A 23,617-nucleotide genomic window follows, 5' to 3' on the forward strand; every position below is an offset into this window, starting at 1 on the left:
AGAGAAATCTCCTGCACTGCTCCGCCCCCCTGTTGGCCGATCTGTGAACCAGCCAGCTCTGCTAGCTCCCGTGCAGGATCATGGGAGTGCGGAGACACAGGGACCAGTGTCATCATTTACCTGACACTCGTCCAGTGTAAATGGGCCTTTAGTTAGCAGACAGACAGACAGACAGGGATTGTTTTGGCATGTGCCCTGTGATCCCTGTTACAACAGTGTGAATACTGCTGAAATGCTGCAATAAAAGGCTGGTAAATCCAGTTTCTACTAAAACTATGGTGGAGAATCAATTCCTGATGTGTTGACACCCATCTTATGAAGGAACAATGGCAGTCCATGAGCAAAGTTACCACAAAAGTAAAAAAAACAAACCCTTTTCCTATATTTATAATAAAAAAGCAAAACCACAAAAAAGCCTGATCTATCAAAGTAACGCATTGTTTATCCCATGTAATGAGTGTTGTCCATAAAAAAACCACAATTCCAGAATTTAACTTTTTTGGTAACCCCATCTCCTAGAAAATTTTTAATAAAAAGTGACCAAAAAAAATTGTATGCACTCCAAAATGGTACTGTTACAATCGTGTGGGCAAACAAAGCACAGGGCCCACACGATCGCAGCCAAAGGGAGGACTGGGTACGCACGCAGGTTGCACACGGGTTTCAGGCAACTGACCCTGTTCTGCACAGGAGGTTGACCTGGCCCTACCTAAGCGGGGAAATTGCCCTATTAAGGGCAGCCCAGCGGTCTTCAGATCTGGGCCCTAGCTGATCCTAGGAGCCATGCACCAGAACAGTACACATTCACATGCCACATGACAGGGACTGAACCACAGGACACACAGAGCCAGAATACACAGCATACAGCAGCCACAATGCAACCACTAGTAACAGATGATAAGCTGAATATAAATGCGAGGTGTTAGTTCGTACATTGAACTTAAGCTGCAAGCCCCGGCAAGGCCCCTCATATCTTGCAGTCCCTACACTAGCAAGACACATCTACTAGAGGGCCCTAGGGCCAACCTAGCGCAGACAGAGCAAACAAACGCAGCAGACCAAACTGACACAAAATAAATGTACAAACGGACATAAACCGCAAGGCACAGATCACACAGCAAGCTGCAACAAGACACAGATAGCAGGTCACACAGCAAACTTCAACAGACAAGGATTCATGATTGGTCACCCTGAACACCAGAACAAAGGCTGACCAGGAGCTGGGTTTATATGTGAGCACAGACCCAGGAGATTGGCTAGCAGGAAGTACCACACCTAGCCAGCTCAATCAGTTAACTCTGTGAGGGCTGTGCTGCTAGGAAGCTTAGAACTACAGATCCCAGCAGCACACGTAACAGGTACCAGTAGAAATCCTACAAAAAACGAGCTCTCGCACAAAATAAAAATGTTCTGTCAGAAGATGGTGGCAGAAAATAATTGTATGTTTTTTCAAAGTTGTTTTATTTTTTTCAGAAGAAGAAAAAACAAAGCTATATACATTTGGTATTGTAGTAGTCATACCGACCCACAGAATAAAGTTATCATGTCATTTTTACTGCAGTGTGTACGCCAAGAAAACAAGGCCCCTCTCAAAGATGGCAGAATTTAGTTTCTTTTCCATTTCACTCCACTTAAGGCTGGATTCAGACGAACATATATCGGCTGGGTTTTCACGCCCAGCCGATATACATCGTCTCTCTCTCTGCAGGGGGGGAGCCTAGAAGAGCCAGGAGCAGTGCTCTGAGCTCCCGCCCCCTCTCTGCCTCCTCTCCGTCCCTCTGCACTATTTGCAATGGGGAGAGGCGGGACGGGGTGGGGCTAATTCGGGAAACTTAGCCCCGCCCTGCCCCACCTCCTTTCATTGCAAATAGTGCAGAGAGGCGGAGAGGAGGCAGAGAGGGGGCGGGAGCTCAGAGCACTGCTCCTGGCTCTTCCATCCCCCCCCCCCTGCAGAGGAAAACCGAGCCGATATACGTCGTCTGAATCCAGCCTAAATTTCATAAGCTTTTCAGTACATTAAAGGGTCCCTTAAATGGTACCGGTGAAAAATACAACTCATCCTGCAAAGAAAAAAAACTCAGACATGTACAGTGATGGATAACAAAGTGTTAGGATTTTTTGAAAGTGGGGAGGAGAAACAAAAATGAAATAAGGCTGCATCCTCAACGGGTAAATAACGGTGTGTGATCGCTCCCCCAGAAGGATGCTTTTGCATCGCAGTAAACTTTTTAGCATAATTTTGCGGAACATTCAGCCCTACAATCCACACTGCTAACATACGGATTTCGGTGCAGAATTGAACATAGCAGAATCCTGCCGGCATCCACATCAAAATCCGCAGAGAGCTGGTCAGATTTTGGGGCAGAATTTAGGTACGACATATTCAAAACTTGGGTATAAAAAAAAGTGTCTATTGGGATGTTGATTATCCAATAAGATGAACACAACTAATAGCAAATAAAGTCTTTATTGGTATATAAAATATCAGATTAGCGGTGAGTACCATGGTTATAAGGGGCAGAGGGGGAGGGGGAGATTTGGGGGTTTATGTTCCTATGAAGAACATCCATTAATCTGCAGATTATCAGAAAGTTCTTCAAAATCGTCACACTGCATTCTGTTTTCTGCTCTTTGACACTCTATTTCATTCGGCCACCATTCGATCCAGGTCTCCTTCCCAATAATATAAGAATAGCTAAAAAGAAGAAATATGGAATTTATAACATTGTGATTAAGTTCATATCTGCAATACAATATGAACCGTACAGTATAGAAAAGGGGGACATTTACACTCCTACACATGTCAAACACCCGGTCCACGAGCCGAATCCATCCCGCGTCCTCATTTTATGTGATCCGTCAGCCATGCATCAGACCCAACAGGGATTCCACTGCGGCTCTTGCCTGGCGGCGGCAGTGCAGGGTCTGTGACCACTGACCTCCCCCTTTCCCGCCCAGTGTCTGCATGTGCCATCCAGTACGCAGCGTAGACGCTGAGCTGAGAGGTTAGCAGTCACAGACTCCGCAGGCTCTGCAGGCTGGGTGACTGGTAAGCCTATAGGGATGCTACCTGGCCAGAGGCCAATAAGGGGTTGCTATTACTACTGAGGCCACTATGGAGGTCACTATTAATACTGGGGTCACTATGGGGGTGAATGTTACTACTGTGGCTACTATAGAAATCACTATTAGGGCTCGTTCACACAGGTGTAAGCATATTTTAGTTGTGCAAATAGGCTGTATATCTGCGTTTCCAGAAGTCACTTATGCCCACAATTTTTGGCCGTGTTTTTATGTGCGCAAATACGTTGCGAATTTACTCACGCAAAAAGAACCCAGACAGCCGTTGTAATGGTACGTAAATACACTGTGGATTTGCAGGTGTCCTGCGTATTCGCTCATGCCCATTCACTTCGATGACCTCTGAACTGTGTCCTGTCTGACTTTGGATCTGTTCCCTGGTCTTGGGGGTTTTTCTGTGTTTCCGTGAGATGCATAAATCTTGTGCAAATATGAACCCCATTCTTTTGAATGGGGTCATTTACATGAGCAATTTTTTTCCCGAAATTACATCGCGGTGCGGGAAAAAAATCGTTGCATGTCCTATCTTTGGGCGTTCCCTCGGAATGCCTGACCCATTGTTTTTCAGTGGTGCCGGAAAACACATCACACAGCGTGCGAGGTGCAGGCGTGTACTATGCGAGGTTTCGGGCTGGAGAATCGCAACTGTAGTGGAGTGATGGGAGGCATTTTTGACACAAATGCCTTGTATCTGTGGGAGTATCGCAGGAGTGCGATATTGGGTGAAACTAGCCTTAGGCTAATTTCACATGGGTGAGTGCGATATCAGGCCGTGAAACTCTGCTCCATATCACGCTCGCCAACGTGTGATGTCACCACGGATGTGAGGGTTTTTTGTGTTAAAACCAGCTTGCTTCACATTGGGGAAGTAGCGATGCTTTTAGCTGTGGCGGCGGATCGCAGAGTGTTTCCCATTGTTTTCAATGGGTACACCTTGCATCGCATCAAACTCTCATGCACCTGATACGCCGTGTGATGCTGTGCCGGCCCCATTAAAACCAATGGGAACACCCAAAGATAGGACATACGACAATATTTTCGTGCGATGCAGGGAACAAAATCGCTCATGTGTACGACCCTGATAGAAAGAATGGGGTTCATATTCGTGCGCCTCGCAATGCACAAATCTCGCTTGATTTTAGCGGCCATGTGAAGGCAGCCTAGGGCAGCTAATAGCAGATTTTCACATAGTCCGGGAAATGAGTCACGTTTAGAAAGCTTACGCCAAGGGGCTAGATCATCTATGTAAATTAGCACGGTTTAGGTATGGGTACCGTGTGGAGGGAAGAGGGGCCCCAGCTGAACTTTTGTACCTGGGCCCCTATGCTGTTAGGTATGCCCCTGGGTGTAATATACAATACTGTGAACATATAAAACTCTAATAATATGGTACACAGTAATAAGTCATAATGTGAATATACCAGTAATGCTCATATCACTCACCCAGATGGCTGGTCCCAGAGGTCACCCCTTACTCCCCAGATCAGGTAATCGCGCCCTTCTTTCAGATTTAAGGCTTTGCGGCACTTTATATGACTGACAAAATTCCTTGTATTGTCCAAAACATCTTCATCTGTACCTATCAGGACAAATCATGGAAAATGAAGCATCAGTGCAATGAAGTTGTGTGTATAGTTATGTATAAAGTGGTGTAAGGCTCTATACACGCTCCTCTTAAAGCTCAGTTTGAGGCCTCCATCACCAATTCCATCAAATAATATGGAAGGAAAAGCCCTGGATACAGCACTGTTCTTCCCGACAAAACAACAAACACGATGGCGGAGCCCCGGCAGACCCCATTTATGGTGTTTGCATCTGCTGTATGATGGTTCCTGCAGAGCATCATGGCTTCTGCTATAAATGAAAGTCATGATATCCATGTGAATAAAGCCTAGAACCTCATTTAGATATCTATGCAAGGTTTCGATATTTACATTGCCTGTCTGTGGATGTCAATCTCCACTGATGAATGGGGCTGAGCTGCAGTACCAGACACAGCCACATGCCCTGGAGTAGGATGTCCTCTTGTTCTGCTGACTAGTCGGAGTCTCAGGGGGGTCACAACTGAGCACATGCTCATCCTTTATAATATAGATAGGCTACCAATGTTGTAATTTGCAAGCTCCAATAAATCTGTCTCAAAGCTGACCCGATGTAGGATGATGGAACGCCATCCTGCTGGGCGAATCATTGTTGAATGTTTGTTTTTAATCATTTCTATTGTTGTTAAGGATTTATATTGGGTCTTTTTGCCACAAGTGGTGTAGTTTCTAGTTTCAATCAGAATTGCTGTCCCAGGCACCAAGTTTAATAGGAGGCAGCTGGTGGAATCGGCCTGTTCTTAGGGTGGCTTCACACGAGTGTGTTTTTGCGCGTACATAGGAGCGCACCCATGTACGTGCAAAAACACACGTGAATGCAGGTCCGTGCATTGTCTTCAATGGAGCTGCTGCTGGCGGCTCCATTGAAGGCAATGACCTGCCGGCACCCCTGAGTTGTTTTTCAGGGAAGGGCTTTACATATAAGCTCTTCCCTGAAAAAAACAGAACTTTAGTGTAAAAAAAAAAAATGCACGCATTGTCTTTAATGGAGCCGCGGCTGCTGCTGGCTGCTTCATTGAAAACAATGGTCTTTCAGCAGGCGGGGATTTTAAATCCCCGCCTGCTGAAAGAGCTGAATGTGATTGGCTGAGGTGCTCAGCCAATCACAGGCAGCTCTTGCCCGTCATTCATTCAGCGAGAGCTGCCTGTGATTGGCTGAGCACTCAGCCAATCACATCCAGCTCTTTCAGCAGGTGGGGATTTTAAATCCCCGCCTGCTGATAGATTAGCATCAAAGTGCAGAAGACAGCAGGAGAACACTCGGCTGAGCCCCGGCAGCTGAAGGGAGGTGAGTATCTATTTTTTATGTTTTTTAAAGCACTTTTACTGGATTTTCAAGGAAGGGCTTATAGTTAAAGCCCTTCCCTGAAATCAATTGCTGGCAGCACAATCCTCTACTGCAGCTCACATGCGTGACAGCTGCGGTAGAGAATTGAAGAATTCCATTGCTGCATCTGTCACAGATGTGGCAAATGTAGCAGCAGGAAATTCTTTTAACTAGCGGGGATGAAGGAAACATCTGCCGCATGCGGCAGATGTGTACTTCATCCTGGCAGGGTTACGGCAGCGGCGGAGAGGTAAGTATATTTTTAATTTTTTTTCACTAAAATCTTTCTTTTTCAGGGAAGGGCTTATATGTAAAGCCCTTCCCTGAAAGAGAATGCAGGAGTGCCGACAGACCATTGTTTTCAATGCAGCCGCTGGCAGCAGCCACGGCTCCATTGAAAACAATGCGTGCATTCCCAATGGTGCACGCAAGTCCTATCTTTGCAGGCACACGCCTGTAAAGCACGGACATGTGCACACACCATAGGGAATGCAATGTTGCAAATAGAAGCGTGTTTTTGTGCGTGTGTATCCACTGGTGTATCCACTGGTGTATCCACTGTCATACACTGGTGTCAGGGCCTGCCATGCCCTGTGATCGCTATTCTGAGCGATAATGCATTGCAATACGTAAGTACATCATAGCAATCACAGCTTTTATGGTTCAAGTCCCCTACAGTCTCCCTGCCCTAAAAAAAAAAAAAGATAAATATTTTACAATACATGACCAAAAATGGTACTAATAAAAATTACAGTTTGTCACACAAAAAACAAGCCCCCATAGGGCCATGACGACAGAAAAATTTAAAAGTTATGGCTCTTGAAAAGTGGTGATGAAAATTCACCAAAACTCATCCCGTCCTTATGGCAAAAATAGTCTATGTCCTTAAGGGGTTAAAGAGTAGCTGCAATTTTTTAAAATGTACAGATAAGATGATTCTAAGCATTTTTGCAGTAGGTTTTATTAGCTTATTTTGTACATTGTTTTGTACAAAACCCCCTTTCAGCCATGCAGATAGGTGGAGACAGTGCTGAAAAATCAGTTTTTACCTTGATGTCTGATGTGACACCCAGGGCACGTAGGAATCTTTATTATTGTGTCTACACTGGACAGAGGGACATTACAATGTCCAAATCTCTTCTATGCAGTGAGGTGAAGACAGATTTCTCAGCCCCGTCTTCACCTAGCTGCATAGCTAAAGAGCAGCTTTGTACAATAAATACATAGAATAGGTTAATAAAACATATTGCAAAAATACTTAGAATCGCCTATTCTGTACATTGGGTCTCAGCCTGAGAGTGACAGAACTGGTTGTGCCGGGTGCTTTTGGATCTGATTAGACTTGAGAGATGGAGGAGACCAGACAAGCTTTGGAAGTACGCAATAGATGCACCAGAAAGTGGGGCAGTGGCAGCCGAAGTGGGTAAAGAATGGGAGTCTTTCTGTAGATTACCAGAGAGCCACATAGGGAAGCCACGACTGCCAGCCAGTTTCCCTTCTATGTGTATCACACTGACGTGAGCATTTATGTTCCTACCTTCCTGTAGAAGGATCCTGAGCTTGAAGCAAAGTGGTCCTTTTAAAGAATTGCTGTTTTGTTATTTTTATACCCTGTGGTTTAATCTGCTCGGATATACAGTTATACCTCGGGTTAAGAATGCCTCAGCTTACAAGCTTTTTGACTTGAGAGCAGGCTCTCTCCGGAATTTTTGCTTTGACTTAAGAGCAAAAACTTGAGATAAGAGGCTTGCATTCAATGGGGCTGCCGCTGCTGCGGGTGGCGCCATTGAAAGCAATGGCCTGCCGACAACCCCTGCAGTGATGTTCGGGGAAGGGCTTTAAATATAAGCCATTCCCTGAAAATCATCCCTAGCTGTAGTAAAAAATATATACTCACCTGTCCGCTGCTGCCGGAGCTCAGGTGTGTCTAGCTGCCGCTTGTTCTCCCTGCATTTTTAATCCCCGCCTGCTGAAAAGTTTCATAGCAGTGCAGGGAGAACAAGCGGCGGCTAGAAGTGCCTGAGCCCCGGCAGCAGCGGACAGGTGAGTATATATTTTATTTATTTTTTTTACTGCAGCTAGGGATGATTTCAGGGAAGGGCTTATATTTAAAGCCCTTCCCCGAAAATCACTGCAGAGCTGCCGGCATACTATTGTTTTCAATGGGGCAACGCCATCCCCATTGAAATCAGTGGGAGAGCTTCACGATCCAGAATTGATTAATGGCTTTTCCATTCATTTTAATGGGGAAACTGGTTTTGAGATAAGAGTGTTTTGGGTTAAGAGCTCCATCACGGAACGAATTAAACTCTTAACCCAAGGCACCACTGTAGATTCACCATTGCAGTCTCCTGTTATGAAATCCAATACGGCTCATATAATTCAATGACTGCAATACAGAATTGTACTAGAGCCCCATTTTCTTATATGGTTATGGAGAGAGTACAGTCCTACAATAGGCAATTATAGTTTCACTCCTCTTTACATAATATGTATACCATACTGTATATGCGAATGGTATTACACATGCTGTCCCACTCACTGGAGGCCTGGAAAAATCAGCTATAACTCCAAGACTAATGAACACATATTATTAAAGTTTGGTCAAAACATACCTTACCCAATGAGAAATGGGTAAGCATGCCAAAACCCGACACTCCATATTGCTGAATGCTCTGGTAAGCATGTCCAGGGTCTTGCTTACAGCAGTTTCTTGTACAATGTTCTTCTACAATTCCTGGATAGTTTGTGGTGTATTCCCCTATAGGGGGCAGCACAGGCTCCTATTGACTACATGACTGAAGCAAAATGTGGCTACAGCAGTGGCATAAAATGCTAAATGAGATAGCCAAGCTTGCCACCCAGACTCGCTGTTCCGTCTCCTTTGCATTGATTGTCGCTACATGGATAGCAGCAGTCAGGTTAAAGGGGTTGTCCCGCGGCAGCAAGTGGGTCTATAGACTTCTGTATGGCCATAATAATGCACTTTGTAATATACATTGTGCATTAATTATGAGCCATACAGAAGTTATAAAAAGTTTTTTACTTACCTGCTCCGTTGTTAGCGTCCTCGTTTCCATGGAGCCGACTAATTTTCGCCCTCCGATGGCCAAATTAGCCGCGCTTGCGCAGTCCGGGTCTTCTGCAGTCTTCTATGGGGCTCCGTGTAGCTCCGTGTAGATCCGCCCCGTCACGTGCCGATTCCAGCCAATCAGGAGGCTGGAATCGGCAATGGACCGCACAGAAGAGCTGCGGTCCACGGAGCAAGAGGATACCGGCGGCCATCTTCACCGGTAAGTATTGAAGTCACCGGAGCGCGGGGATTAAGGTAAGCGCTCCGGTAAGCTTCCTTTAGGTCCCTGCATCGGGGTTGTCTCGCGCCGAACGGGGGGGGGGTTGAAAAAAAAAAAAACCCGTTTCGGCGCGGGACAACCCCTTTAAGGAGTGCTCAACGAACATGGCAAGAGAAGTTCCTGATTCTCATGTTTTGACTAAATTTCACTAAAATAATTTCGTTAGTTGTGAAGTTATAGATGATTTTTCTGGGCCTCCAATAAGTGGGACACCATGTGGGAGCCATACTAATTACATAGATACAGTATGTGTCCTGTACACTTGCATTCTCCTGCCATTTACCTTGCTTGATGATGCTGATTATCTTCATCACATAGTTATCATAGTTATCATTCTTTTGTATTTCTTCCAGGCGCGCCATGTACACTAGAAACACCAGAAACATAGAATTATTCATATGACATTTATAAAGGATGGGTCACCACCTTGACTACAGCTAGGAGCCAACTAGCGACCTCAATGTGGAAAACAAGGCCAAATCTGTACGGAATGAGATCTTTGTGTGCTCGGATGTGCCCTCACCATAGTCCACCCCTGGCGCACACGCTCTCTGCAGTCGTCCTGCCGCATCAATTACACCTTCCAGCTGTTGCTGCAAGAAACAATTTTCTAAAAGACAAAATCCATAAGAAATCAATGTGAGGAGGTTTAGAAGTCCACGCTAAAGAGCTGATTATCTTCTTAAAGGTGGGATGGAGGTGCTGCCCTAATAGGAGGGTGTAAAACATAATGTAGAACACTTGGTAAGAACATCTGGTGCACAGCACAAGCATCCAATAAAAGGGTTGGGCTGTCCATAGCACGGCTTCCTACCAATTATATTTCACAGAGTAGGCAGAGCAAAAAGTCTCCAAATTTAACTTGAGTAGCCCTTTCACAGTGGTGACTTGAATTAAAAAATATAATTTTTATTTTGAACTTTTTAAAATGCACATATAGGGGCACAACACATAAAACAACAAAAACAAAAAAAGATAAGTAAGGGGCGTGGTAAATACCATCCAACCACACCGTCACTAAAGATGGGCATCCAATTGTGCTGTGTGTGTGGGTGTTTGTGTGATCTGGTCACCGGCGACCACAAAGTTTTTTTGTCCTGCTTAAAGCCGGTAATGTATGAGGCAGGGGTATATTGGTACTTGGGGTTTGTAAGATTATCCCCAGTTGTTTTGGTCTTTTTTATTTATAAAGCCCACACACCGTAGATGGATGCAATTTTTAGTGATTTGAACGTTCGTTTCTTCACAATTCTTTTTTACCCCCCCCCCCTTTTTTTCAAAGGAGGGTAGAGGTACCTGACCAATTCCTAAATGGATAGTCGGAATTGGCCTTGGCCGTAGGGATCATCTCCCGAGGTTGCTAGATATGTATGATGCCAACCTCCAGAGAGAGGACGGCCTCGCCTCTATAGATAAGGGTCGTAGTATAAATACTTGACCCAAGCGTATTCGAATTTCCCTTTTTAGTATGCTAATTCTCGTATTTAATTGCTCGACGCGTTTCACCACTTCAATTCTCGTGGATCATCAGGAGCATTATAAATCGGGATTGAGTAGAGACAGTATAGATGATATCATGAGGTCACCAATAGACCAATTAGTAAAGAAACGAATATCTTAATTTTTAGAGGGCCTGTTCTTGCAGCAGGTTTCTCGAAGGATCGGATCTAGCCTGGGTAGAAAGTTCGATACTCAAATTTCTCTTATTGACAAAAGCAATAATTTGAGATTCGCCAGAGATAGCGTATCCTAATGACCCAAATCAGCCTTGAATACGAATGTCTGGCGTGGGGTGTTCAGGACTGATACGGGAATGTTCAAGCTGCTACTACTCACAGAAACATACCATAGGGATGCAGTATTATGCTGTGATTAAAGCAGTATTGGAGCAATCCGTCTCTGTCCAGAGATAGGATAGCCGGTTCGTCCTATGCAATATGCATACTGGGACGCTATGCCGGTATCGCAAGGGTTTTTGTGCCTGTGCTTATTCAGTCCATAGCCCAGATGGTAGCCTACCATCTGGGCTATGGACACCAACTTTTGTTATTTTCATCTTGTATCCATCCTTTTCTTCTGTCAATTCTGACACTCTGGGAAAAGAAACTCGGGCGGGTTCTGTTAGATAAGCTCCTACACGTAACGGGCTAGTAAACCACTAGTCTGTTTATGTGATAGCCAAAGAAGCAGCAGATTGGTGAACGGGGTGTTCTCTATAGAGAAGCAGGGGGCTAGTGCTTCTCTCCTTTTCCTCACCTGGGGATATGTGTCCTGAATAAGCACAGGCACAAAAACCCTTGCGATACCGGCATAGCGTCCCAGTATGCATATTGCATAGGACGAACCGGCTATCCTATCTCTGGACAGAGACGGATTGCTCCAATACTGCTTTACTCGCAGCATAATACTGCATCCCTATGGTATGTTTCTGTGAGTAGTAGCAGCTTGAACATTCCCGTATCAGTCCTGAACACCCCACGCCAGACATTCGTATTCAAGGCTGATTTGGGTCATTAGGATACGCTATCTCTGGCGAATCTCAAATTATTGCTTTTGTCAATAAGAGAAATTTGAGTATCGAACTTTCTACCCAGGCTAGATCCGATCCTTCGAGAAACCTGCTGCAAGAACAGGCCCTCTAAAAATTAAGATATTCGTTTCTTTACTAATTGGTCTATTGGTGACCTCATGATATCATCTATACTGTCTCTACTCAATCCCGATTTATAATGCTCCTGATGATCCACGAGAATTGAAGTGGTGAAACGCGTCGAGCAATTAAATACGAGAATTAGCATACTAAAAAGGGAAATTCGAATACGCTTGGGTCAAGTATTTATACTACGACCCTTATCTATAGAGGCGAGGCCGTCCTCTCTCTGGAGGTTGGCATCATACATATCTAGCAACCTCGGGAGATGATCCCTACGGCCAAGGCCAATTCCGACTATCCATTTAGGAATTGGTCAGGTACCTCTACCCTCCTTTGAAAAAAAGGGGGGGGGGGGGTAAAAAAGAATTGTGAAGAAACGAACGTTCAAATCACTAAAAATTGCATCCATCTACGGTGTGTGGGCTTTATAAATAAAAAAGACCAAAACAACTGGGGATAATCTTACAAACCCCAAGTACCAATATACCCCTGCCTCATACATTACCGGCTTTAAGCAGGACAAAAAAACTTCGTGGTCGCCGGTGACCAGATCACACAAACACCCACACAGACAGTACAATTGGATGCCCATCTTTAGTGACGGTGTGGTTGGATGGTATTTACCACGCCCCTTACTTATCTTTTTTTGTTTTTGTTGTTTTATGTGTTGTGCCCCTATATGTGCATTTTAAAAAGTTCAAAATAAAAATTATATTTTTTAATTCAAGTCACCACTGTGAAAGGGCTTCCTACCAATTGTACATATGCCGGATTTATTTTATTACGGTTTGGGTTATATAAAATTAAATGTGTTATTGTATGATTTTTATTGTCATTTCTTATTATGTGGGATGGTGGCTAAAATTTAATATGCATTTAATTATGACATTTGGCTATATGAATTTTACTCATTTACTATTATTAATTGTGCATTTTATCGTGCCCTGTGTATGAAATGATTTTTGTGGATTTTATTATGGAGAATTTTTTTTGTTCAACCTTTCATGTTAATAATTTATTTAATTATTGGTATTTGTCTCCACCGTTTTCTTATTTTCCCTTTCTTCTATTTCAGTATTTGTTCTTAGTCTGTCTCCCAGCTTAACTGATGAAGAGGCCATCAGCCTCGTTTTGTTTCTGGTGCTATATTTATAAAGACCATTTGACAAGACTCCTTATTGGTAGGTTGCACCGTGCACCAGATTTTTTTTACCGAGTGTTCTACATATGTTAATTTGTCCATCACAGATCTCTGGATCAGAGACACCAGAGGCTTCATGCTAATTTATAACCTATATGACTATTGGGCATTGATTACAAGACAGGTCAATAAAGTGTAACCACATATGCATGTTCATGCTCTCATTGATGGCCATTTTTTGGATTGATGAGGGACCCTGTGACTAGGCCTCTATTCTTTGGACTGTTGTAACTTGCCTGACTGACATTTCATAGTTGTAATTTTTGGTACTACTCCATTAAACATGGTTTATGTATGCCCACAGCCACCATAAATTTTTTTTTTGCACACATAAAGTTTACATTATAAAATTGGTAACATAAGACAAGTGTTACACATTAATCCTTGGAGCATTTTATTTATTGGGGGTATCCATCTTATCTGGTGGTGTACACATATCTGATTTACTATATGGGTAACTTTATCCCTTTAATCCTTAACTTCTGTTATGACTTCTTTAGTAAATCTATTGCTTCAGGACTTACCCTCGGCACATCGGCACACATCATTTTGACAGATCATTCCCAATAACTTGCTGTCCTTCTCCATATGGTAGAACTTAGTGCAGCGGTTTTCTATAAAGGCATGGGAAGTAAAAAATGAAATTACAAACATGTAACACTCACATATCAGGTCAGTAGAAAAGTCCTTTTATGTTACCTACCGGGTGTGTAATAGTCATAAACAGTGACAGATGCCGGTTGGACGAGACCAACTTTGAACATCTGGTGAGAATAAAATTTGATGCATTCCTCTTTTTTGTGTGAGATCTGTCCAAAAGTAAGAAGAAAATATCTGGTCACCTTCAGAAACTCTAGTGGGTAAAATCTGCTGAAGCCCATAGTTGCCTCTAGATATTCCAACCAATATGATTGATAATGTACTGAATAATGGTAATGACAGCAGTCTCGATCTAAGGAACCACCTTAGTTCCAACTGCATCTTAAACTTTATATTAGGTATTTGTCAGCTAACCCTTAAATAGAGCCTAGTACCGAGTGACTGACTGTAAATCCAGCTCCTAATGGGACTGTCTTCTGCTGAATCTTTGGGCCCAGGAATGTTTGTCGTATCATCCGGATCCGTGAGGATCCTTGATACCTCGGCAGACCAGTGTGGTTCTACAGTCTGATCCTTAAGCAGTTAATAAAATCATTTATAGTACAGTACCATATAGTAGTATTTGAAACTAGATGTTGCCTCAAGTGTTAAACATTTGTGATGAAGCTCTGGTTGTAAGGCCAGGCTCACATGGGCAGATTCTAATTGCGGAATCTGCAATCGGAGTCGCGCCGAGGATCCGGGGCAAAATGCAGCCATTTAAAGGCATGTAAATTCGCTTTTTTGCTCACACTCACAGATATGAATTGCTTATTCCGCAAGCGGAGGAAAAATTGCTGCATGCTCTATTTTGCTGTGGACTCTGCACAGACGGTCTCCATTGAAGTCAATGGAGGTTGTCCGACCCGCAGCCCATTTACAATTAACATTGCGTATGGGCCGCAGGTACCCGCGTCATCATGGGAAATGCAAACATTAAAAAAAAGAATACTGCACCTGACCGACAGGGAGCCGCAATACAGGAAAATTCAGGTACACAGTGTCATCGGCCAGGCTCACAGCTGCAATCCGCTATGTGCCTCCCACGTACGGAATCTGGTCTGCCCATGTGAGCCTGGCCTGAGATGGTGATGTCTTGAATTTTATTTAGTGTAGGCATCATCAACATTGTTAGAACTCACAGTAAAGTGATCCCAAATTTATTGTGCTCCACAGCTAAACTTATACTCAAGTATTGAGGACTTCATCTGCATATTGAAGACGGTGTATAAATGTTAGATGTCTATTAACGACTTATGTATATGGTTATCCTCAAACCTGAGAGTAGCTGGCACTTCATACCTTATCCAGGTAGATGATAAGTGAGCCCCTATCGGTTGATTCCTTGTTAATCTCAAACTTGGAGATATATTTGTCCACTCCTTTCATTAGCTGTGAGGAAGAAGAACATGCATTTTATCTCATTCATATAATGAAGTTTGAGAACCATTTAATATAATAGTCTCACCTTATTAAGACTTTGAATATCAGGGTGGAATCCAGTCATCATCGAAACATCCAAGATAGACATGGTTGCATCTCTGTCTTTAAGATATCTGCAGAAAGATTACAATGAGAGAGGGACAGGATGTGACAACAATATCTAGGAGATGACTTGTAGATATTTTACGTCAGATGCACATACTAGGGTGGTTTCACATCTGCAACGGAGATTCCGTTTTCCTGCTCCATTTGGGTAGCAGGAAAGGGCAATCCCCGGGCCGAACAGGTCCGTCTTATGATGGAACTGAACAGCGGGGAATAAACCCCATTGACTAAAATGGTGTCTGTTCGGTTATCGCTCAGTTTCCCGGCATGCAGCATTTTTCGGGACCTGTGATGGAGCCTCCAGCTGGAGGTTCCAATGCGGATGTAAACCCAGCCTTAATGTATATGATAGTTAGTAGCTATTAGATGTGACCATCAGCTCCCCGATGACCATAAAATAGACTACAGATAATAGGCGTGATGGTTCAGATGTTGTTAATTTTAAAAATGTTCTTTTTTTTTGCAGTATAGCAAACCAGCACACCATGTTATGAACTCTTGCCGAATGTGGAGTGGTAAAGCATGGAGGTCAGCAATATGCACACATAATGCTGCAACTTAGTGTCAATAAACAGTATCCTGAGATGTACGCTAAATGATAATGTGCTACTTTTTACATTCTTCTGTGTACACACAAATGAATTTTTTCTGGTTAAGTGTAGACTTTTGGAATATAAAAGAAATGAGGCAACGTGGTGGTTAATATTGGTCAAACTAGAGATGAGCGAGCGTACTCGGCAACGCCCCTTCTTCACCCGAGCGCCGCGATTTTCGAGTACTTCCGTACTCGGGCGAAAAGATTCGGGGGGCGCCGTGGGTGAGTGGGGGGTTGCAGCGGGGAATGGGGGGGAGAGGGAGAGAGAGAGGGCTCCCCCCTGTTCCCCGCTGCTACCCCCCGCTCCGCCACGCCTCCCCCCGCCCCCCGGCGCCCCCCGAATCTTTTCACCCGAGTACGGAAGTACTCGAAAATCGCGGTGCTCGATCGAGTAATTACTCGAAACGAGTAGGTTCGCTCATCTCTAGGTCAAACATCTCTAAGGAATACTGACCTTTAATGTCCTAAATTTCAATTCTTCTGTGAAGTAATATGTTTTTGTACCTTTATTTCATTGCCTGCAAGTCAGGTGTTGAGCTCGATTTTTTCAGAAAATGTTTCCTTACCTTGCACACATCTCAAGCGATACTGTTGCCAAGGCGCCTTCTGGACGCTTAACTGCGAAAAACAAAAAAATAAAATGATGCACTACTTGTATTTAAATTGACTCTTAATTTTACAGTCTATACTGGGCTCCTAATGGCCAACACGTGCCATTCATAGTATTACTGTTCTGTTTGATCGGGGCTGAACCTATCCAGACATAAATACCTGAACTGTTAAGACAAAAAAAGCCATTGCCTTCTTTATTTTAGGTCACGGTGACCTGCAGATTGGAAACACCGGGAAATTATTTTTTACTCTAAACTTACCATCTGGTTCTTCTTTAACTGTAACTGTAAGATCAAAGTTTTTGCATTCCTTTTCTTTCTCTGTCACAAGAGCATGGTAAACGGACATAACCTAAAGAGACATATGGTAAGAGTAAAGTAGAGATACTGAAAATCAAGAAAGGGTCCGAAACTGCAAGGGGCCAGGAGGGTGCGATGGCGAGGGCATCGAATGATGGTAGTCACAGTGGTGCCATTGCTCCCCTCCAATGGTAGTTCCCTGTGGGGTGCTACCCACGGTGTCAAGCAGGGTAAAATGGTGTTCTGCTGTGACACCAGTCCGTATGTAGGCCAAAACAATAATAAAAAGGAAAAAATAAAAGCCCTTTTCCTCCTGTAGTGTAGTGTGGTACCCCAGTGCAGATGTTGTAGGTGGTAGAAAGGGACTCCAGGAGACAGGATTAGATGATGACAACAATTGGACGTTTTATTGGCAGAGAAGGAGAGTCCTTTACTTTGCATCAATTATACAGGTTAAATTACATTGACTTGAGATCGATAAATAGCCTTGAATAAAGGAATCAATTTTTCTATATTTGAGGGCTTTAAGGTCCATTTGCATATAAAGGTAATCGTTCAAAAGATTAGCAGCTTATGCCCTTTATTTGCATGCAAATGAGCCTCCTGGGGCTATATGCAGAGAACAGCAGGTGGCCTGTTCTCTGCATTCAAGTCCTTTGTTCTGCCAAGGAATGCCATGGGCTTTCTGCTGAATACAATGTAATCAGCAGCTCCCATGGAGAATACAGCACCATGGACAGCAAACACAGTATGCAGTCTGTGTTATCTTCTCTCTAGCTGAACAATGGATTTTATGCTCACCTAAAAATGATTGTTCAGACAAAGAGTAAAAGATGGGAGCATTTACACACAATGATTATCACTGAAAGGATGGCTTTTGAGCAGATTTTGAGCAACAATCATTGCGTGTAAATGGGCCTTTAGGTTGGAATCCCCCTTTATCCACTTTTGTTTCCACTCAAGCTTGACTTACTGGTATTGATTAAAAGATTCTCTTTCCTCTCTGTTGCTTACTATCTCTGGGTTCTTGCTGATGATTACTTCCCTCTAAGCTCTCTCCTACTTCTTCTCTCTTCTCTGCTGACTGTCTGTCCATTCAACTGACTTTGGTACTTACACTCCCCCCCCCACCTTTCCACCGCACTGGTTTCTCTCTGATGTTCCTTCTTAGGCTTACTCCAACTCCTCTCCTAAACTGACCTAAGCTCCATTCCCTTTATCTGCCTTCTCTCCCCCAACCCGTGTGGAGGGCTTATCCTCCAATCACAGGCTCCCTAGCAACTAGTTAGCTATTTTAACAATCTCTAGGCTGGCTTAGGGTGACTGACAGGCATGCCAGTAGTTTAGGTGATTTACCAGAACACAGCAGGGTTAGGTTGCAAGAGCACACAATAAACCATTTAAAGGCATATACACATTGTTATAAGAAGTGGCCACAAAAGTGCTGTAGTACCCGACTCTGAGGTACTACACAACTTTACCGCATCTTTCTCATTTACATGTAAGGAAGCGTTCACACTGTTTTTTGTATCCATTAAGTATATATGTTTTTATGCTATAAAGTCATATATGTCACAAAAAGTGTAAAAACAAATGCAAACTTAAACCTCATTTGCAGTATATGTTTCATTAAATTAAAAAGTAGCAGTTAAAAAACACAATCGATAGTATGTTTGCACAGGTTTTTTATGAAGAAGGAAAGAGGAAAAATTTAGGAAAATTCCTCTGATTGAGGCAGCCTTCACACGGGCGTAAAGTTGCCTGAAATTTGTGCGTTTTGAGACACACAAATGTGAACCTCATTTTTTTGAATGGGGTATGCACATAAGCGATGTGATGCTATACGGAAAGCAAATTGCGGCTTGTTCTATCTTTCTGTGTGCTCTCACATCACAGCACCCATTGTTGTCAATGGTGCCGGCAGTAGCAGTGTCGGCCCCATTGAAAGCAATTGGAGAAACTCCGCAATCCTGCACCGCCGCGGTCACCGAGGCGGAGAATGGCTTATTCCCCGAAGTGAAGCGAGGCTGTTTTGCCATTAAAATGCATCACATACCTGGTCAATTCACACAGTGAGGAGCGCGATATGGGGGTGGGACTCGAGCTCGCCAGTGCGAAGTTAACCTTAGAGACGTATACATTTTTTTAGAGGGAGAAGCATATTTCGCAGTACAGCATACTGCACAATGCCATTGTGAAAAACAACAACTCATAAATAAAAAGAAAAAAAAGAGTTGAAAATCAAACCTGTGAAACATAGACCATATGTGTGTTTACACGTGTGTATGTGTTTACTATAAAACTCTACAGATATGTTAAAGAATACGCTTATACTTTTAACAGCATTAAAATGTGTATCTTTAACAGATACAAAAATGCAGTGTGAACGCTCCCTTAGACTCATTCAGGGATAATAAATCCTATAGTCAAATCTGGCTTTGAGGCTTACCTTAATTTTACTGGTGTAAATGAAGCCAGGAATTTTGTATAGAGGCGGGCCACACCCCAGCCATTAGACATGGGAGGTAAGGGGGCTTGGAGATGCACCCCCTAGCCCAACCTGCTGAGTTCCAACTTTCAGATTAGGTCCTCAGAGAGTTGAGTTTCCTCCCCTGCCTATATCACTTGATCTACGTTCCTGACTAAGACCCTCCAGATAATTAATTTCCATTTCTGTATGGGATCCACTGGACTCAGTGTCCTCTTCTCAATGCAGCTTGCAAATAGTTATGCCTGGCTTTTTATACTAGATGTATCTCTCAATCAGGGTTATACATTCTCAGGACAGACTCTTTTAACCCCTTGATGTCCCTTCTCTCATAGGTTCTGTGTCAATCAGTTGGGAAGAGTACTAATTAGGTCTGGCCACACCTGTTTAACTAGCTCTGTCTGCAGACCCAAATCCTTCTGCCTCAGGGTCTAGTAGCAAAATTAAGGAAAAAGAAGAGTCGCACCATAGAATTGATTGATGCACCTAAAACATATATGTTTATTCAATTTTCATAAATCTTGCAGAAATATGATACAGCCTGTAGCAATGTTTCAGATTTGGCTTTCTCTGGCGATTTAAATGAATATTCCCTTATTCAGGAAGAGGAGAAAAGGAAAAAGATCCTCGGGGGGGGGGGGGGGGGGGGGGAGATCCCCAACGAGGTTCAAAAGGTGTCCACCGATGTTTCACAGCAACCTAATGTGAACATTGTTAAAACTGTTTTATGTGTGTGATCAGAAGGAGTTTAGAGGGCCGAGAACAGGATTCAAGGATGGGACGTACATTCATAGAGGGCCGAGAACAGGATTCAAGGATGGGACGTACATTCATAGAGGGCCGAGAACAGGATTCAAGGATGGGACGTACATTCATAGAGGGCCGAGAACAGGATTCAAGGATGGGACGTACATTCATAGAGGGCCGAGAACAGGATTCAAGGATGGGACGTACATTCATAGAGGGCCGAGAACAGGATTCAAAGATGGGACGTACATTCATAGAGGGCCGAGAACAGGATTCAAGGATGGGACGTACATTCATAGAGGGCCGAGAACAGGATTCAAGGATGGGACGTACATTCATAGAGGGCCGAGAACAGGATTCAAGGATGGGATGTACATTCATAGAGGGCCGAGAACAGGATTCAAGGATGGGACGTACATTCATAGAGGGCCGAGAACAGGATTCAGGGATGGGACGTACATTCATAGAGGGCCGAGAACAGGATTCAAGGATGGGACGTACATTCATAGAGGGCCGAGAACAGGATTCAAGGATGGGACGTACATTCATAGAGGGCCGAGAACAGGATTCAAGGATGGGACGTACATTCATAGAGGGCCGAGAACAGGATTCAAGGATGGGACGTACATTCACAAAACCTTTTCCTGGTAACCAGAACATGTCACAGCTAAGCATCCTTCTTGCCCAACTCCAGTTTGGAATGGAAATGACCATTTTACAGAAAAGATAAAATCATCCTGGCTATCTATGATATCAATATTGATTCCTTGGTTTAGTCAAATGTACAGGCTTAGTAATAGCGTTACCTGACTGCATGAACTTACCGTCAGTGTACCTTGCCCTTTACCCTTGGCTGTCACAACAAACTTTTTATTCAGTCTGGTCTGTAAAACAGATTTATAGAATGAAATGATTATTATTTTGCATAGAAGATGATGTTCTTAGGAATGACACTTTACGTGATGTTATAGATAATGTGGCAGGAAGTTTGTATCACCTTGTATAGCATACATTAAACGGGACAGTGCCTTCTATTACATTCTACCAACCCATCTGCCAAAGTCATTTAACCTGGCAAGTGTGGGGGGCTTTCACATGTCCACCTGAAGACCTCTGTTGACTCTATATTCATCAGAAGATCCTATTAGACACGTTTTTTACCGCTATTACTGCAGCATATTGCGGTATAACAGTCCCATTGATTTCAATGGGACCTCACAGACATGCGTTTGATCGCGGTGCTGGACGGCGCTTTCCAGCGCTGCAATTTTCGAGCGCTGTCTGCTCTATTGTTCAGCATTTAATGCACCTCATCACCCATCTCAATGTTAGGGTGCGCTGAAACACGCTGAAAGTAAAATCACGTCGCTTTACCATGTCCATGTGTGGGAGTGGCATAACACATGACATTAATCTCTCTAAATCTTGTTTTAAAATGGTTTCTTATGAAAAACTATACTTATCCAGAGTAACTCTGTAGGAACTTCATACAGTACAGCATCACTGTATCTCCAAGCTAGCTCAAAGATTTCTCTGTCACATCTTGAACACCACAAATCTCACCTCGGCAGAACGTGCTAGCAAAGCATTTTCCAGATTGATGCGGTACTTTAACGGAGCCTGCCTTTCTGGGAGACTGAGGGACACATCCAGATCTAGCTCGTTTAGAGCTGGAATGTCTATCTGGTACTGAGTCAAAGCTTGGAACATCACAATTGTAGCCTACAGAACACAAACAGTTTATAGAAAGTTATTGCACAGGGCACAAACGATGTAAGAAACATGAATTAAGTCCAAGAATAATGAAGAAGCCTTAAATTAGAACTTACTTGAGTGGAGCCATAAACTGCTCCATAATATCTTTGCTCAGTTATCCAGCGCACAATCGGTCCAATTAGATTAAACTGCTTTAATTTCAGAAGAGCCAGAACAGCGTAGGATGTGGCCTCAATAGTGATGAAACGGGAACTTGACTGCCAGTGAAGTTTGTCTTGAGGAACGTCCGTTATGAAAAACATTGACGGCGGGAATTTTATGAATCACTTATGAATCCCTTATTGTGTGTGTGATGGATGAAGGTCACAGAAGCTTGTTAGAAAACCAGTTCTATTTAAACTTTTCTTTAATTAAACATCATATACAGTTAGATCTTTTTTCATAATTTGCAGTGCTACTATTAATGTTTGGCTGAAGGCTTGCTGCCACTGTACATCCTAAGGGCTCAGTCACACGGGCGCATCGGCACCCATACACCGGCGCCGATGCGCCCGTGAGACTGACAGTTAGAAGACGGCCGTACCTGAAGACGGCCGTCTCTCTCCAGCGCTGATGAAAGAACACATGACTGACAATGAAGCCGGTCACATGTTCTTCCTCCCGGCGCTGTAGAGAGACGTCCGTCTTCAGGTACGGCCGTCTGCTGGCTGCACTAACACGGGCGCCGATGCGCCCGTGTGACTGAGCCCTAAGTAAAGACATTTTAATTTGGAAATTTAGTTCCTAAAATGTGGATTTTTCAAACATTCAACATTATAGTGTGGCATATAGACTATAGAAAGTGTTCGGTGAAGTTCAGTACCTGTGCTTGCAGAAAGCAGCTTCTCTACAATGTCTACCTTCCCAGCCATAGCAAGAGCATAAGAGGTAATAGCGATGGTGTAGGGATTATTCAGACCAGAGAACTGACCCTCCAGGAAGCTGGTCGCCTTCTCAATACTGAGTTTCAGGTTCTATAATGTGATAATGAAGACATATTCTACATGAACATGGGCATGTACTGAATTGTGATTCCATTAAGGGATGATGAAGATAACACACTCACATTGATGTGTGCAGTGCAAGTCTTCTCACTTTCTAGCATAGCAATGAGGACAAAGGCTGTAAGTGCGACATCTTCTGAAGACCCTTTGATGGCTCCCTAGGTGAAAACAATGGAATAGAGTAAATGTAACACCATATTTTATGGATAACTTAAACTAATCAGGTTAATATGAAGTCCTCTGCCGATACGTACCACCATCTCCTGATGGATTACTGGGGCATCTTCTTTGAACATTCCATCTGGTTTCTGTTTCTCAAGTATCAACCATTTGATTGCACCACATAAAACATCGCTTTGAATGTCTACTAGTGGTTGAGACATTGCAAAAACTTTGGCTACGTAAGCAGTTAGCCTGGATAGAAAGAAAAGGTATTATCCTAATAGGTTAGTATTTCTGGTGTGAAAATCAATGTAATCCTAAATTTACTTTGCAATGTTTTAAAATCTTTTCTTGCAATCTCAAAGCACTACACACAGGAGTCCTCCTAGTGAGACAAAACAGAACTACTTGCTTCACTCCGTAAAGGATGAATGTGATACATGTATCTTGTGTAGAAATGAGTCTACCTGCTGATTCACACATTTTCAGCACTCTAAGCATCATATTTATACATTATTTATATAAATATCCTTGAAAACTGTAGTTTTTGAA

At 43.4% G+C, this 23,617-nt stretch overlaps 1 protein-coding gene across 1 annotated transcript in view; it reads right to left on the reverse strand.

Annotated features, from left to right (window-relative positions):
* Window positions 1–2,448: 2,448 nt before the first annotated feature.
* The window catches only part of C3 (complement C3), a 47,946-nt gene continuing 26,777 nt past the window's right edge, over window positions 2,449–23,617 (reverse strand). The window contains exons 26-41 of the mRNA XM_066593741.1: window positions 23,158–23,317; window positions 22,966–23,061; window positions 22,723–22,873; window positions 21,974–22,134; window positions 21,708–21,866; window positions 20,969–21,028; window positions 16,871–16,961; window positions 16,565–16,616; window positions 15,324–15,411; window positions 15,158–15,247; window positions 13,920–14,025; window positions 13,741–13,830; window positions 9,886–9,972; window positions 9,646–9,729; window positions 4,525–4,660; window positions 2,449–2,695 (exon numbers count right to left, since the gene is read on the reverse strand). Of these exons, the coding sequence (XP_066449838.1) occupies window positions 2,554–2,695; window positions 4,525–4,660; window positions 9,646–9,729; window positions 9,886–9,972; window positions 13,741–13,830; window positions 13,920–14,025; window positions 15,158–15,247; window positions 15,324–15,411; window positions 16,565–16,616; window positions 16,871–16,961; window positions 20,969–21,028; window positions 21,708–21,866; window positions 21,974–22,134; window positions 22,723–22,873; window positions 22,966–23,061; window positions 23,158–23,317 (1,753 nt within the window). The 3' untranslated portion in view covers window positions 2,449–2,553. The remainder of the gene's footprint in view (window positions 2,696–4,524; window positions 4,661–9,645; window positions 9,730–9,885; window positions 9,973–13,740; window positions 13,831–13,919; window positions 14,026–15,157; window positions 15,248–15,323; window positions 15,412–16,564; window positions 16,617–16,870; window positions 16,962–20,968; window positions 21,029–21,707; window positions 21,867–21,973; window positions 22,135–22,722; window positions 22,874–22,965; window positions 23,062–23,157; window positions 23,318–23,617) is intronic.

The sequence above is a fragment of the Eleutherodactylus coqui genome, chromosome 2, assembly GCF_035609145.1.
Source record: "Eleutherodactylus coqui strain aEleCoq1 chromosome 2, aEleCoq1.hap1, whole genome shotgun sequence".
Classification (NCBI taxonomy): Eukaryota; Metazoa; Chordata; class Amphibia; order Anura; family Eleutherodactylidae; genus Eleutherodactylus; species Eleutherodactylus coqui.